Here is a 14,255-nt window from a genome sequence, read left to right on the forward strand (position 1 = left end):
GGTTGGTTAATGCTGTGGTTGGTTAATGCTGTAGTTGGTTAATGCTGTGGTTGGTTAATGCTGTGGTTGGTTAATGCTGTGGTTGGTTAATGCTGTAGTTGGTTAATGCTGTGGTTGGTTAATGCTGTGGTTGGTTAATGCTGTAGTTGGTTAATGCTGTGGTTGGTTAATGCTGTGGTTGGTTAATGCTGTGGTTGGTTAATGCTGTAGTTGGTTAATGCTGTGGTTGGTTAATGCTGTAGTTGGTTAATGCTGTGGTTGGTTAATGCTGTGGTTGGTTAATGCTGTAGTTGGTTAATGCTGTGGTTGGTTAATGCTGTGGTTGGTTTCCCACAGGTAGAGGCAGAGTTTAAAGCATTAAAGCACTTCTTCAGCTTCTCCAGTGCTGCAGATATTGTTTTTCCAGCTTCTGTCCTGCAGAAACTTCACATCTTTAAAGGATTTACGGTCTATTGTTGGTCTTCTGTCATAATAACTTTACTTATTATAAGATGATAAAATACAAAAAATATTGTTAGCTGGTTACTCATTGGTTACTGTGGTTTTAATACTGTGGTTGGTTTCCCACAGGTAGAGGCAGAGTTTAAAGCATTAAAGCACTTCTTCAGCTTCTCCAGTGCTGCAGATATTGTTTTTCCAGCTTCTGTCCTGCAGAAACTTCACATCTTTAAAGGATTTACAGACTATTGTTGGTCTTCTGTCATAATAACTTTACTTATTATAAGATGATAAAATACAAACCGTTCCCTTTAAGAACTATTTCTTTATTCATATTTTTTATTGGGCTTATTAACAGTGAGACATTTTAAATTTAAATGAACCACATTTTTGTTATCACAAATCCAGCAAAGTACCCAAAAACAGTCCCATATTAACAGTAAATGTTAAGCTTGCAGATATTGTTTCACCAGTGGTTTTAATATTGTTAGCTGGTTACTCGTTGGTTACTGTGGTTTTAATACCGTGGTTGGTTAATGCTGTGGTTGGTTAATGCTGTAGTTGGTTAATGCTGTGGTTGGTTAATACTGTGGCTGGTTTCCCACAGGTAGAGGCAGAGTTTAAAGCATTAAAGCACTTCTTCAGCTTTTCCAGTGCTCCAGATATTGTTTTTCCAGCTTCTGTTCTGCAGAAACTTCACATCTTGAAAGGATTTACGGTCTATTATTGGTCTTCTGTCATAATAACTTTACTTACTTGTAAGATGATGAAATACAAACCGTTCCCTTTAAGAACTATTTCTTTATTCATATTTTTTTAGTTTTTTATTGGGCTTATTAATTTGAAATTGAAATTAACCACATTTTTGTTATCACAAATCCAGCAAAGTACCCAAAAACAGTCCCATATTAACAGTAAATGTTAAGATACGAGTCTTGAATCATCATTTTAAATGAAAATACTGAGGTTAAATGCAGCTGCATGTGTTAACAGCCTAAAAATGCACATTTACTTACTTTCTCTAAACTAAAACTATCTGAAATATGTCTGTCGATATTTAGAATATCTCTTAAATAATCAGAATTGGCTGCTGGTAGGGCAGATAAAGCTTTATGATGAATTCAGCCTGACTGTTTGCGGTTCTCAGTGATATTTAACTTCAAAATCTCAGCTTTACTCGTTATTTTTGCTTCACAGATGTATTCAGAAGTTAAGGCTTGTGAGGAATCTCAGAGAGTGGAACGATCAGACATACAGTAGTCGTGTAAACAGACGCCTCATACCAGCAGTGGCTCTGGGAGGCCCTGTGGGACAGTGCGGAAGTGGTTTCTCCCCAGTCTGAGGTAGGAAAGCTGGGTTAGAGGAGCGAAGGCCAGAGGATCCACGTTACTCTCACTCAGCAGATTTCCCTCCAGCTCCAGAATCACCAGACTGCTCAGACCTGAGACACCAAAGAAGAAAAGATGAGCATCATGGTGTTAAAGCTGAAAAACAGAATAATAAAGTCGAGATGATGAGCTAAAAAACGCACGATCATGAGCTCTGGTGACAGTTTAATTATGTAACAAAGAGATAAAAGCCTGATGGTTAGGGGTTAGAATCTATCATCTCATTGATTTTAGTATCTGCATCTGTCTGTATCTCATTGATTATACAGCAACGAGTCACATGACAGAGCGTAAATAAAAAAAACACTCGGCACATGATTTTCAAGTGATTTCAAAGTCAGTTTTTAGTGTCAGAAGGAAATCAGGAAGATTCTGAGAGTTGTGGTTTCTCACAACAAGATTTAGTCTTGTTTTATGTAAACTGTGTCGTTCACGTGCGTTTTTTGCACTTCCAAACAGGAAGCAGCTGCTAAAAATGCAGCTCTGGCTAAAAGCTGCTTATCGGTCGACTTTGTTGTTGTTCAGAGTTTCCACCAAGTGCATGATGGGAAATTATTAAAATTAGTGACCCTGTAAGATCTGAAGTCTTTACGAAATGTTTAGATGTGAGTTAGTCTGTTTATCCAAAGTTTTGTCTAAATGTCTGGTAGCCGGTTACTCGTTGGTTACTGTGGTTTAATATTGTTAGCCGGTTACTCGTTGGTTACTGTGGTTTTAATATTGTTAGCCGGTTACTCGTTGGTTACTGTGGTTTTAGTATTGTTAGCCGGTTACTCGTTGGTTACTGTGGTTTAATATTGTTAGCCGGTTACTCGTTGGTTACTGTGGTTTTAATATTGTTAGCCGGTTACTCGTTGGTTACTGTGGTTTAATATTGTTAGCCGGTTACTCGTTGGTCACTGTGGTTTTAATATTGTTAGCCGGTTACTCGTTGGTTACTGTGGTTTAATATTGTTAGCCGGTTACTCGTTGGTTACTGTGGTTTTAATATTGTTAGCCGGTTACTCGTTGGTTACTGTGGTTTAATATTGTTAGCCGGTTACTCGTTGATTACTGTGGTTTTAATATTGTTAGCCGGTTACTCGTTGGTTACTGTGGTTTAATATTGTTAGCCGGTTACTCGTTGGTTACTGTGGTTTAATATTGTTAGCTGGTTACTCGTCGGTTACTGTGGTTTTAGTATTGTTAGCCGGTTACTCGTTGGTTACTGTGCTTTGATATTGTTAGCCGGTTACTCGTTGGTTACTGTGGTTTTAATATTGTTAGCCGGTTACTCGTTGATTACTGTTGTTTTAATATTGTTAGCCGGTTACTCGTTGGTTACTGTGGTTTAATATTGTTAGCCGGTTACTCGTTGGTTACTGTGGTTTAATATTGTTAGCTGGTTACTCGTCGGTTACTGTGGTTTTAGTATTGTTAGCCGGTTACTCGTTGGTTACTGTGGTTTAATATTGTTAGCCGGTTACTCGTTGGTTACTGTGGTTTTAATATTGTTAGCCGGTTACTCGTTGGTTACTGTGGTTTAATATTGTTAGCCGGTTACTCGTTGGTTACTGTGGTTTAATATTGTTAGCTGGTTACTCGTCGGTTACTGTGGTTTTAGTATTGTTAGCCGGTTACTCGTTGGTTACTGTGGTTTAATATTGTTAGCCGGTTACTCGTTGGTTACTGTGGTTTTAATATTGTTAGCCGGTTACTCGTTGATTACTGTTGTTTTAATATTGTTAGCCGGTTACTCGTTGGTTACAGTGGTTTAATATTGTTAGCTGGTTACTCGTTGGTTACTGTTGTTTTAATATTGTTAGCTGGTTACTCGTTGGTTACTGTTGTTTTAATATTGTTAGCCGGTTACTCGTTGGTTACTGTGGTTTTAATATTGTTAGCCGGTTACTCGTTAGTTACTGTGGTTTTAATATTGTTAGCCGGTTACTCGTCGGTTACTGTGGTTTTAATATTGTTAGCCGGTTACTCGTTAGTTACTGTGGTTTTAATATTGTTAGCCGGTTACTCGTTGGTCACTGTGGTTTTAATATTGTTAGCCGGTTACTCGTTAGTTACTGTGGTTTTAATATTGTTAGCTGGTTACTCGTTGGTTACTGTGGTTTTAATAGTTTTAGCCGGTTACTGTGGTTTTAGTATTGGTAGCTGGTTACTCGTTGGTTACTGTGGTAAAGAAGCTATTGCAGTACCTTGGAAGCTGTTTTCATCGATCACTTTCAGTCTGTTTTCATTGATCTTCAGCTCCTGCAGGGTGGGGGGAAGGTCAGAGGGAACGACTTCTAGAAGGTTTCCATCCAAGTACAGACGCCTCAGCATCTTCAGACCCTGACACAAACACACAGGTACTGGTTATATCAGGACTTAATTAACAACCAAAGATCTAATTGTACCAGGTTATCTTCCTTCACTTATTTCAGGTCACATTAAGAAGCTTGAAAGTTAATGAGACTCTCTGTCAGACAGTAGGTCTTTACAGCTGCACTGCAGACGTCAGACATGTTTAATCATGATTAAAGAACCTTACTGTGAAGGCTTTAGGATCGATGGCTGCAGAGTTGAGTTTGTTTTTCTTCAGGTTGATCCATTCCAGGTTGGGAATGCCATTAAATGCTCCTTCTGGAATGCTGCTGATGCTGTTGCCTGCAGGTCAGAACAGTTTCAGTTGAGACAAACACCTGAAAACGTGGCAGCATCTCCGTAAGAGATGCTTTCGCCTCGTGGATTTTACAGAATAATTGCATGATGTGTTTGTACATGCAGTCCAGGGTTTCCTGTTGGTTCCTGTTTGATGCAAAGTCCTGTTTCAGTACACTTTAGACCCGCTTTAACTCATTAATGTGGACACTGTCAGTTTTCTCAGTGAGTTTGTGGTCTTATTGCCCGGCTTGTGTCTTGCTTAGTGGGGCACGGTGATCACTTTATGTGTTATTTTCCCATTTAGGGTAAAATGGCGTTTGGATGGGGCTGTGTTGACTGACAGCTGGTATTATGTTATATAAGTCATGCCCAGCCCTGTCAGAGGGGATGAATAACTTACTTGGGCGTGTCATGTGATCACAGGAGGTGTTAAAGTGGTGCAGACTGTGTTCAGGTGTGTGTGTGTTCAGGTGTGTGTGTTTTAAAGTGCAGACTGTGTTCAGGTGTGTGTGTTCAGGTGTGTGTGTTTTAAAGTGCAGACTGTGTTCAGGTGTGTGTGTTCAGGTGTGTGTGTTCAGGTGTGTGTGTTCAGGTGTGTGTGTTTTAAAGTGGTGCAGACTGTGTTCAGGTGTGTGTGTGTTCAGGTGTGTGTGTTCAGGTGTGTGTGTGTTAAAGTGCAGACTGTGTTCAGGTGTGTGTGTTCAGGTGTGTGTGTTCAGGTGTGTGTGTTCAGGAGTGTGTGTGTTCAGGTGTGTGTGTTCAGGAGTGTGTGTGTTCAGGTGTGTGTGTTCAGGAGTGTGTGTTCATGTGTGTGTGTTCAGGTGTGTGTGTTCAGGTGTGTGTGTTCAGGTGTGTGTTCAGGTGTGTGTTCAGGTGTGTGTGTGTTCAGGTGTGTGTGTTCAGGTGTGTGTGTTCAGGTGTGTGTGTTCAGGAGTGTGTGTGTTCAGGTGTGTGTGTGTTCAGGTGTGTGTGTTCAGGTGTGTGTGTGTTCAGGTGTGTGTGTTCAGGTGTGTGTGTTCAGGTGTGTGTGTGTTCAGGTGTGTGTGTTCAGGTGTGTGTGTGTTCAGGTGTGTGTGTTTTAAAGTGGTGCAGACTGTGTTCAGGTGTGTGTGTTCAGGTGTGTGTGTGTTCAGGTGTGTGTGTTCAGGTGTGTGTGTGTGCAGGTGTGTGTGTTCAGGTGTGTGTGTTCAGGTGTGTGTGTTCAGGTGTGTGTGTTCAGGTGTGTGTGTTCAGGTGTGTGTGTTCAGGTGTGTGTGACTCACCCTCCAGACTGAGAGACTTCAGCTCCGGGATGGTCAGAGGAGGGAAGTGTGCGAGTTTGGCCAGCTCACATGTCATGGTGACATCAGAGATGTCACAGCCTGGAGGGAGGCCCCCTCTGTCCCCTGCACCCCCCTCCTCTTCCTCCTCCTCCTCCTCCTCCTCCTCCTCCTCCTCCTCCTCCACCTCCATCAGCTCATCCTCCATCTCAGCAGGAGGTCTCGGGATCGGAGCTGGGAGGAGGTCTGGTTCTTCTGTTACTTTTGGAGGCATCTGAAACACATCTCCTCTCAGCCACACCTCCTCCTCCTCCTCTTTTACCTCCTGACGTGCCTCTTCCTCTCGCTTCCTTTCCATCTCTTTTGCTTCTTTCTGCCTCCTGTCTTCTTCCTCTTCTCTCCTCCTCTCCTCCTCCTCTCTCTGCCTCTCTTCTTCCTTCAGCCTCCTCTGCTCCTCCTCTTCCAGCTGCCTCTTCCACTCCTCTTCCTCTTTCTCCACTTGCAACCTCAGCGCCTCCTCTTCCTCCCTCCTCTTCTTCTCAACTATCTTCCTCTGTCTATCCTCCTGCTCCTTCCTTTGCTTCCTTCTCTTCTTCCTTGCCTCATCCTTCTTCCTCAGGCGCTCCTCCTCCTGACGGTGCTCTTCCTCTTCCCTCCAGAGGATTCGCTGGATCTCCTCCTGGGTCAGCGGGGTGATGCCGTCACCGGGGTCGTTGGGAACTGGGGAGTCACCAGAAAGTTCAAGGCCGAGCTCGGAGTCTGGGGGGGGGGGGATTTATGGTGCCGCGGGGCAGCCAATCAGAGGGCAGGAGGTGAGAAGGAGGACAGAAACAATAGTATGGAAAGAAGGAGAGAATGAAGAGAGAAACATGAAGGAAGAGGCAGGAAGAAGAGAAGAGAATATAAAGAAAACTACAGAAGATGGAGATGGAGACAGGAAGGACGACAGGTGGAGACAGACAGGTGTGTGTTAGTGCTGTACACAGGCAGGCAGACAGGTAACAGACCAGCATGTTGAAACTACAGAGCTGCTGTAGACCAGTCTGGACCAGAACCCACTAACCACTAAAACCACAGTCAGACAGAACCGCTCTGTTAGTGTTCACTGATGCTGGAGCCATCTGGTGATGAATGTGTTTGCATCGTATTAAATAAACCTGAGCAATGTGACTCGTGTTGCTCGTTAGATTAAGATTTGCATTGCTTATATTTAAAAGACTGAACATCTGAGAAATCTTCCCAAGCTGATAAGAGGTGGTTCAGAAACATAAAACTAAAGCTGAACGCTAAATATGTTGCAATAAAAAGCTGAACATCGGTCACTTTATTGGTTTTTTAAAGTTGGTGCTGATTTAGGTCTGAATTTCTCTTATTCTTCTTTTTTTTTCTATGCTTCTATTATCTTTTTTTTATAGTGAACATGTGGAATGAAACATGTGGAATGAGCTGTCTGAGATGAGGCAGCAGCATCTTGTAGATTGCATTTTAAGATGTATAATTATCCTTAAATCTGTTGTTTTTACTTGATCTTATTGGTTCCTTTTTGATTATATTTGCTTGTTGTTTGAATCGTTGTTGTGGTCTTAAATGACGTTTTATGTTATTGTTTCTAACCGCTGGGATCGGCTCCAGCCCCCCCACCCCCCCGCGACCCGACCGACCTGGGTATAAGCAGGTATAGAAAATGGATAGATGGGTGGATGGATGGGTTAATGGATGAGTTGGTGGGTGGATGGATGGGTTAATGGATGAGTTGGTGGGTGGATGGATGGATGGATGGATGGATGGATGGATGGATGGATGGATGGATGGATGGATGGATGGATGGATGGATGGATGGATGGGTCAATGGATGAGTTGGTGGGTGGATGGGTTAATGGATGAGTTGGTGGGTGGATGGATGGGTCAATGGATGAGTTGGTGGGTGGGTGGATGGGTTAATGGATGAGTTGGTGGGTGGATGGATGGGTCAATGGATGAGTTGGTGGGTGGGTTAATGGATGAGTTGGTGGGTGGATGAGTTGGTGGGTGGGTGGATGGATGGATGGATGGATGGATGGGTTAATGGATGAGTTGGTGGGTGGATGAGTTGGTGGGTGGGTGGATGGATGGATGGATGGATGGATGGGTTAATGGATGAGTTGGTGGGTGGATGGATGGGTTAATGGATGAGTTGGTGGGTGGATGAGTTGGTGGGTGGGTGGATGGATGGATGGATGGGTGGATGGATGGATGATGGATGGATGGATGGGTGGATGTTATAAGCCCCTCAAACAACAAGCAGCACATCAGCTCTTGTGGATAAAAGTTTCAAATAGATCTGAGAAGATGTGGCGAGATCACGGCCGCGTGGCTTTAGGACGCCGTCTGTCATCACTGAAAGCTGTGAGCACTTTACTTCCTGCGCTGCCTCCGAGCCGGAGAATTAAAACTTAAAACTTAAACTTAAAGCTGCAACATGAAGAACCGAATCTGCATCTTTGCTGCTGTCCAGTAAAACTTGAAACATTGTTTAGACGCTAACTGTCCAACTTTGACATTTTATATCATCATCAAAGCAGAATTGAGTAAGTGATAAAAACTCTGTGATAAAAACTGAGAGTTTAGGAGTTACCTAAAGGTTTACCTGCATATTTTACCTGTTCGTGCCTCTTATTAGTCTGGGTTCTGGTTAAACCAACCAGCTGTAATTACTTTGGGAAGTTCCTGGTGTTCCTGGACACATTTCAGGAAGTTCAGGAGTTTCTGACAAGTTCCAACGAATAGCAGCCGAGCGACCATCTGGATCCCGCCGCTTGGTCGTCTTCGCTGTTTGTGTCCCTTCATGAGGATGATCTCAAAGCTTGGACTCTGGGCTTTGATTTGAGGGTGCACATTAGAGGAGGGCTTAAGGGTTTACAGCTGTTTATTACGTCTAACTTTCTTTTCAAAGGCTCAGTTGTAACTGCTGAATCTTTGGGTAATTGTTTGCAGGCTGCCGAGCTCCTGGACGTCACAGAAAAATGAGTTTCCCCCATTAGCTGCAGCTGTCTGCAGATGCTTGTGACTCATTGGGACTTTAGTCATTTCAGGATATTCAGTTTCTTTACCTGCAGACACTCCTGGGTTGTTTTCGCAGTATGTTTTTGAGCTTTTGGACCTTATCAGCTTTGCTGTGTTTAGCTGAATCTCTGCAGATTGTCTCCATACGTTTCTCTCACAGTTATTTTGGTCCAGCTTGAACTCATGATGTTTCCAGAGCTGTTTTGTCTTTTTAACATGAGTCTCTCTCTCTGTTCTGCACCTGGTGGTGAACTCTGTATTTTTTATTAAGAGCTCATTTGACTGCATGTTAAACAGCTAAAATAGATTAAATTGACCTCAGTGTTTATTGGGCTGTAACTAATTTAGATCGTTCAACACTAATGCTGTTTTATGGACTTTCAGCACATGAAACCTCCGTGCACGCACATGTAACCTCCGTGCACGCACATGAAACCTCCGTGCACGCACATGTAACCTCCGTGCACGCACATGTAACCTCCGTGCACGCACATGTAACCTCCGTGCACGCACATACTGGCTGCAGTGCATGACTGGTTAATAAGTTACTGGTTAATAAGTTGTTTACTGTCAGTTCAGCTGCTGCAGTTTTGTGAAAGATTCTCAGGACATTTTCCTCCTTTAAAACAGAGGATTTGCATCCAATGAGGAGGCAGAAAACTCTGACTGAACCCCACTTTTTTAAGCTTTTTTCCTTCAGATTCAGATACTTTTTAAAGCTTTTTTCCTTCAGATTCAGATACTTTTTAAAGCTTTTTTTCCTTCAGATTCAGATACTTTTTAAAGCTTTTTTCCTTCAGATTCAGATACTTTTTAAGCTTTTTTTCCTTCAGATTCAGATACTTTTTAAGCTTTTTTTCTTTCAGATTCAGATACTTTTTAAAGCTTTTTTTCCTTCAGATTCAGATACTTTTTAAGCTTTTTTTCCTTCAGATTCAGATACTTTTTTAAGCTTTTTTCCTTCAGATTCAGATACTTTTTAAGATTTTTTTCCTTCAGATTCAGATACTTTTTAAAGCTTTTTTTCCTTCAGATTCAGATACTTTTTAAGCTTTTTTTCCTTCAGATTCAGATACTTTTTAAAGATTTTTTCCTTCAGATTCAGATACTTTTTAAAGCTTTTTTTCCTTCAGATTCAGATACTTTTTTAAAACTTTTTTCCTTCAGATTCAGATACTTTTTAAAGCTTTTTTTCCTTGTTTACTGTCAGTTTAGCTGCTGCAGTTTTGTAATTTCTGAAAGATTCTCAGGACATTTTCCTCCTTTAAAACAGAGGATTTGCATCCAATGAGGAGGCAGAAAACTCTGACTGAACCCCTGCTGACTTACATTTAGATGTACATCCAGCCCCAAACTGACAGTAAGCTGAAACTAATTCCCAACATGTGCTATCTGCATACAGACGTGTTGAAAACGTTCACAACATGTGTGCTGACTGATCCAAAATGTGTAAACCACATTTTTGAAACCATGATGGAAACGGGAACAACATGCTGAGGCCTCAGAGGTGGAAACTGCAGCAAACCGAGCACTTTGACTCCAAAGATTAAAGTTTTACATCCAAATCAAATTATCTACTTAGAGAACGGGAAGCCTGCTAAGTGTTAAAGCAACACTGGAGAAGTTTGTGAACCTTAAGCCATGTGTTTCTGACTCATTTTGAAGCCTGAAACTCTCTCTGAGCGCCCGGGAGCGGACGCACAGCCGTTGGTTTCCTGCCCGGAACCACAAATGTTTGCTTTATGGTCTTTTTTCTAGGCCTTTGATGGCGTCTTCAACAGGACAAATTCACGTGTGTGGCTGCACATGTGCAGGGTTCACGTGGAGATTTGTTTTCATGGCAAAAAAATGGCCAAATTCTCCTTTTTGTTACTTTAAACGACTGAAACTGCTCAGTTTCTGCTGGTCTCTGCTGCCCCTGGATGTGGCACCATGGTGTTTTCACATGTTGTGTTTCTACCTGACTCCATGCAGACGGGGCAGCACTGCCCAGCAGGGGTGAAGGGGAACAGGCAGTGCACGATGGGACAGGTGACCTCATCACACACCACCCGTCCTCCAGCGCACAGACAGGTCACACAAGGCTTCGGAGACCAGACGGCCTGGTCGAACATGGTCAGCCCCCGGTACTCACAGCGGCCCGGCTTACCTGAAACAACAGACCCAAAGTCACCTTTAAGGAGCCAGAGCGGGACTCTGGGACAGAATATATGGGACGGAGGAGTTTTATGACAGTTATGAGAAGCAACAGAAATAATACACATTTATAACCATGAAATTCACTGTCTGCACAGATGTTTCAGACACCGAAGGTGAAACGTAAGCGTTTAGTTCAGTGAGCAGAGTAACAGAGTCTCTAATGCTGTGTGTTGTTGAGGCTTTTAAAGGGAAACTCCTGCATGCATGGAGGTGAACCCTCTTTTTTTCAACTGCCACAGATGTAATTACAGGGTATTAAAACGTCTAATATCAAATTATTTTAATTTAAAGGGGAACTCCGGTATTTTTAGACCTTATTTCTGGCATGAAATACGTTCATCTGCTCACAGAGAACAGTTTGGTGAAAGTCGGCGTCCTTCAGAAGATATTTAGATAACTGGAGATCCATATAACGGAGAGAACGGGGCTTAGAGGATGCAGCCTCTAAATAAGGCATTATCTGTCTTTATTTCACCAATACTTTAAGAAGAATGAATGAATGAACGTGTGCTATAGCTCTGTTAGCTCATAGCTGCTGTTATGTGGCTACTTGCAGCTATAGGAGAGCTAACGGAGGGATTTCTACACAGGCACTCTACTGGGACCACTTTTTTTTGTGCAACATGTCAGGATATTTATCAGATTTATTCACTCCGGTAAGAACGTCCATCTTACTCAAAGTCTTCGTTCACGTTCTAAATCTGATAAATATCCTGCCAAGTTGCACAAAACTATCAGCAGCAAACTCTGTGTGAAGTTAGCCGACTGTCACAGAGCACGGAGTGAATAAACTGTGCTGCAGGGGGGCGTGTGGATGAAGTGGTCCCAGTAGAGTGCCTGTGTAGAAATCCCTCCGTTAGCTCTCCTATAGCCGCAAGTAGCCACATAACAGCAGCTATGAGCTAACAGAGCTATAGCACACGTTCATTCATTCATTCTTCTTAAAGTATTGGTGAAATAAAGACAGATAATGCCTTATTTAGAGGCTGCATCCTCTAAGCCCCGTTCACTCCGTTATATGGATCTCCAGTTATCTAAATATCTTCTGAAGGACGCCGACTTTCACCAAACTGTTCTCTGTGAGTAGATGAACGTATTTCATGCCAGAAATAAGGCTTAAAAATACCGGAGTTCCCATTTTAAGGCTTTAAAAAGTCTAAAATTATCTTAAAATTTCATAAAATGTGATTTTGAAAGGTCTTAAAAATGTTTTAACGTTACTTTTATTTAAAATAAATGCATAAACTTCAGTCTTGCTTTTAATTATTGCGATTTTTGAGTTTCGCTGTAACATAAGAACAAAACAGAACTAAAGTACCTGAACACCAAAGTTAACAGTAGAACAAATATTAGCTCACGATAAAGAGGCTTCTGGTGTTTTTAGTCAGGTTCAGCATTTTTTATTCAATGTGAAAGAATCCTTTACTTTTTAAGTGATTCCGGGAGTTTCCTTCTGGCCTTTTGTACTTTTTTGCCAGTTTGGTTGTGAAATGGGTCTTAAATTGTATTCATTATGGTCTTAAAAAGTCTTAAATTTGACTTGTTGAAACCTTTCAGAGACCCTGAATTAGACGACTGGCAGAATTTGGAGTTAATTCCAGACTTTTCATTCATAAAGACAGAATAAAGGAACAGTCCACACTTATAAACAGAGTCAGAAGGTCTGAATTGTTGAGGTAGAGCTCCAGAGTGATGTCTTTATGATTGTACGTGTAAATAAGCTCTATATTTACTGCATATCCGTGGAAGTTTGGCCCAACATTACTGGCAGGTTTTACAGATGGATACTAATGTCTTTTTCCCTCTTTTTGTTGCAAATCCAATCATTTTTTGTGTGTTTTATGACGTGTTGAAACTTGTAACGACCTGAGAGCGGCGCCTTCAGCAGCAGCCGATCTATAGCCTGTACTTTAACATAAGAACCAGACAAAGCAGTGATTTCATCCTAGTTTCACCCCCCCTCTGTTGTCTTAACCTTTCAACATCAGAGCAGGGACAAGACGAGGCTGCAGTGAGTCAGTCGGAAAGACTGTAAAACACTGTAATACAGCAGGAAGGGTGCCTGTCATCTAGCCTTTCTAATGCTATGCTCTCTGCTACAGGAGCACAGGTAGTTAAAGAGGCTCAGGTAGTTTTCTCCTAAATACTGACCGTCCTCTTTACTGTGAGCAGGGATGCTGTCACCCTGTCATCTCATACTTTAGAGCTTTTCTTTTCTCTTCATAATATCGTCTCTCTGTCAGAGTCTCTTCATTATTGGGATAATTACAGGGTTTTGTATGAATAACACAGTGTCCGGACCCTCATTCTGTGGCGCTCGGTGCATGTTTTTACTGTCTTTTAAACGATTAATGGACAACAAACTGGCTTTATATCTGTTTTCTATTGTAATCTTCTCATCCTGGGTTCAGATAACGCAGCTAAAAGTTAAGTTTAAACTTAATAGGGAGCAGATGCCGTTTAAAGCCCTGATGGGTTCAATGACCTGAGGAAATCACAGCTTTGTTATGTCATGTTTAAATGTGTCAGAATATGTTTTAACAGTTAAAAAAAGAGAAACTTTCCTCTGCAGAGGCAGGTCTCAGTGAGGAGGAGAAACCTTTAGTCCTGAGGACGTTTTCCCTAAAAGCTGTGGGCTTTGTTGTGAAGGAGCTGGTCTCTGTTGCACTTTATCTGCCACCACTCCAGCATCTCTCATTTCCCGGATCAGGAGTGACCTTTTACTGTCTGTTTGGACACATTTGGAGAGCTTCCTGCTTTGTGAAGGTCTGTGATGCTCAGTAACTGTTCCTCATCCCAACAACAACAACAGTGGAAACAGAACAGAAACTAATCCCAGCAGCAGATCGGCTCCACCTTTCCTTCTAATTACATAACTCTGACTTTAATGTGCTGAAGCGAAGGCTTTGTCCTCTGCTCTGTGGGATGTTTCTCAGCTACTTTTCTTGTTCCCACAGATGTTTTTCCTCTATTTATGCTGGAATGTGACGATTTGTCATTAAATGACTGAGCAGTAATAACAGGAAGCTGTTCTCTGGCTGCACTCTGTCATACTTCCATTAAAATGCTTTTATTTGCTTATATTTCACTGTCTCAGGCTTTCATGAGCAGCAGTTTAACGTTATATGAAAGTTTTAATTGCAAAAATCATCTGATTCTCTCCTTATTGGACGGCACAAGCTTCCAAACAGGGAGACGGATCATTTGTTCATGTTTTTGCCAACAATGAAGCTGCTGGTGCGACATTTAAAGGAAACACGACTCCACCCTCAGATCAGCGTGTTTGGGAGGA

The 14,255-nt window shown here is 42.1% G+C and overlaps 3 protein-coding genes across 4 annotated transcripts in view; 2 read left to right on the forward strand and 1 right to left on the reverse strand.

Moving 5' to 3' along the window:
* LOC140302894 (transmembrane protein 263) overlaps positions 1-14,255 on the forward strand; it is a 211,661-nt gene that overhangs the window by 132,141 nt on the left and 65,265 nt on the right. The window lies entirely within an intron of this gene.
* cenpp (centromere protein P) overlaps positions 1-14,255 on the forward strand; it is a 131,075-nt gene that overhangs the window by 101,378 nt on the left and 15,442 nt on the right. The gene's annotated exons all lie outside the window — the stretch shown is intronic.
* ecm2 (extracellular matrix protein 2, female organ and adipocyte specific) overlaps positions 1-14,255 on the reverse strand; it is a 31,045-nt gene that overhangs the window by 8,556 nt on the left and 8,234 nt on the right. Inside the window, exons 4-8 of one of the 2 annotated variants that reach the window (XM_072381404.1) lie at positions 10,725-10,913; positions 5,726-6,481; positions 4,351-4,466; positions 4,016-4,151; positions 1,722-1,879 (exon numbers count right to left, since the gene is read on the reverse strand). In XM_072381404.1, the coding sequence (XP_072237505.1) occupies positions 1,722-1,879; positions 4,016-4,151; positions 4,351-4,466; positions 5,726-6,481; positions 10,725-10,913 (1,355 nt within the window). The remainder of the gene's footprint in view (positions 1-1,721; positions 1,880-4,015; positions 4,152-4,350; positions 4,467-5,725; positions 6,482-10,724; positions 10,914-14,255) is intronic. The other variant, XM_072381405.1, reaches the window with a different exon arrangement.

The sequence above is a fragment of the Leuresthes tenuis genome, unplaced genomic scaffold (genome assembly GCF_036924035.1).
Source record: "Leuresthes tenuis unplaced genomic scaffold, fLeuTen1.0.hap1 SCAF_3, whole genome shotgun sequence".
Classification (NCBI taxonomy): Eukaryota; Metazoa; Chordata; class Actinopteri; order Atheriniformes; family Atherinopsidae; genus Leuresthes; species Leuresthes tenuis.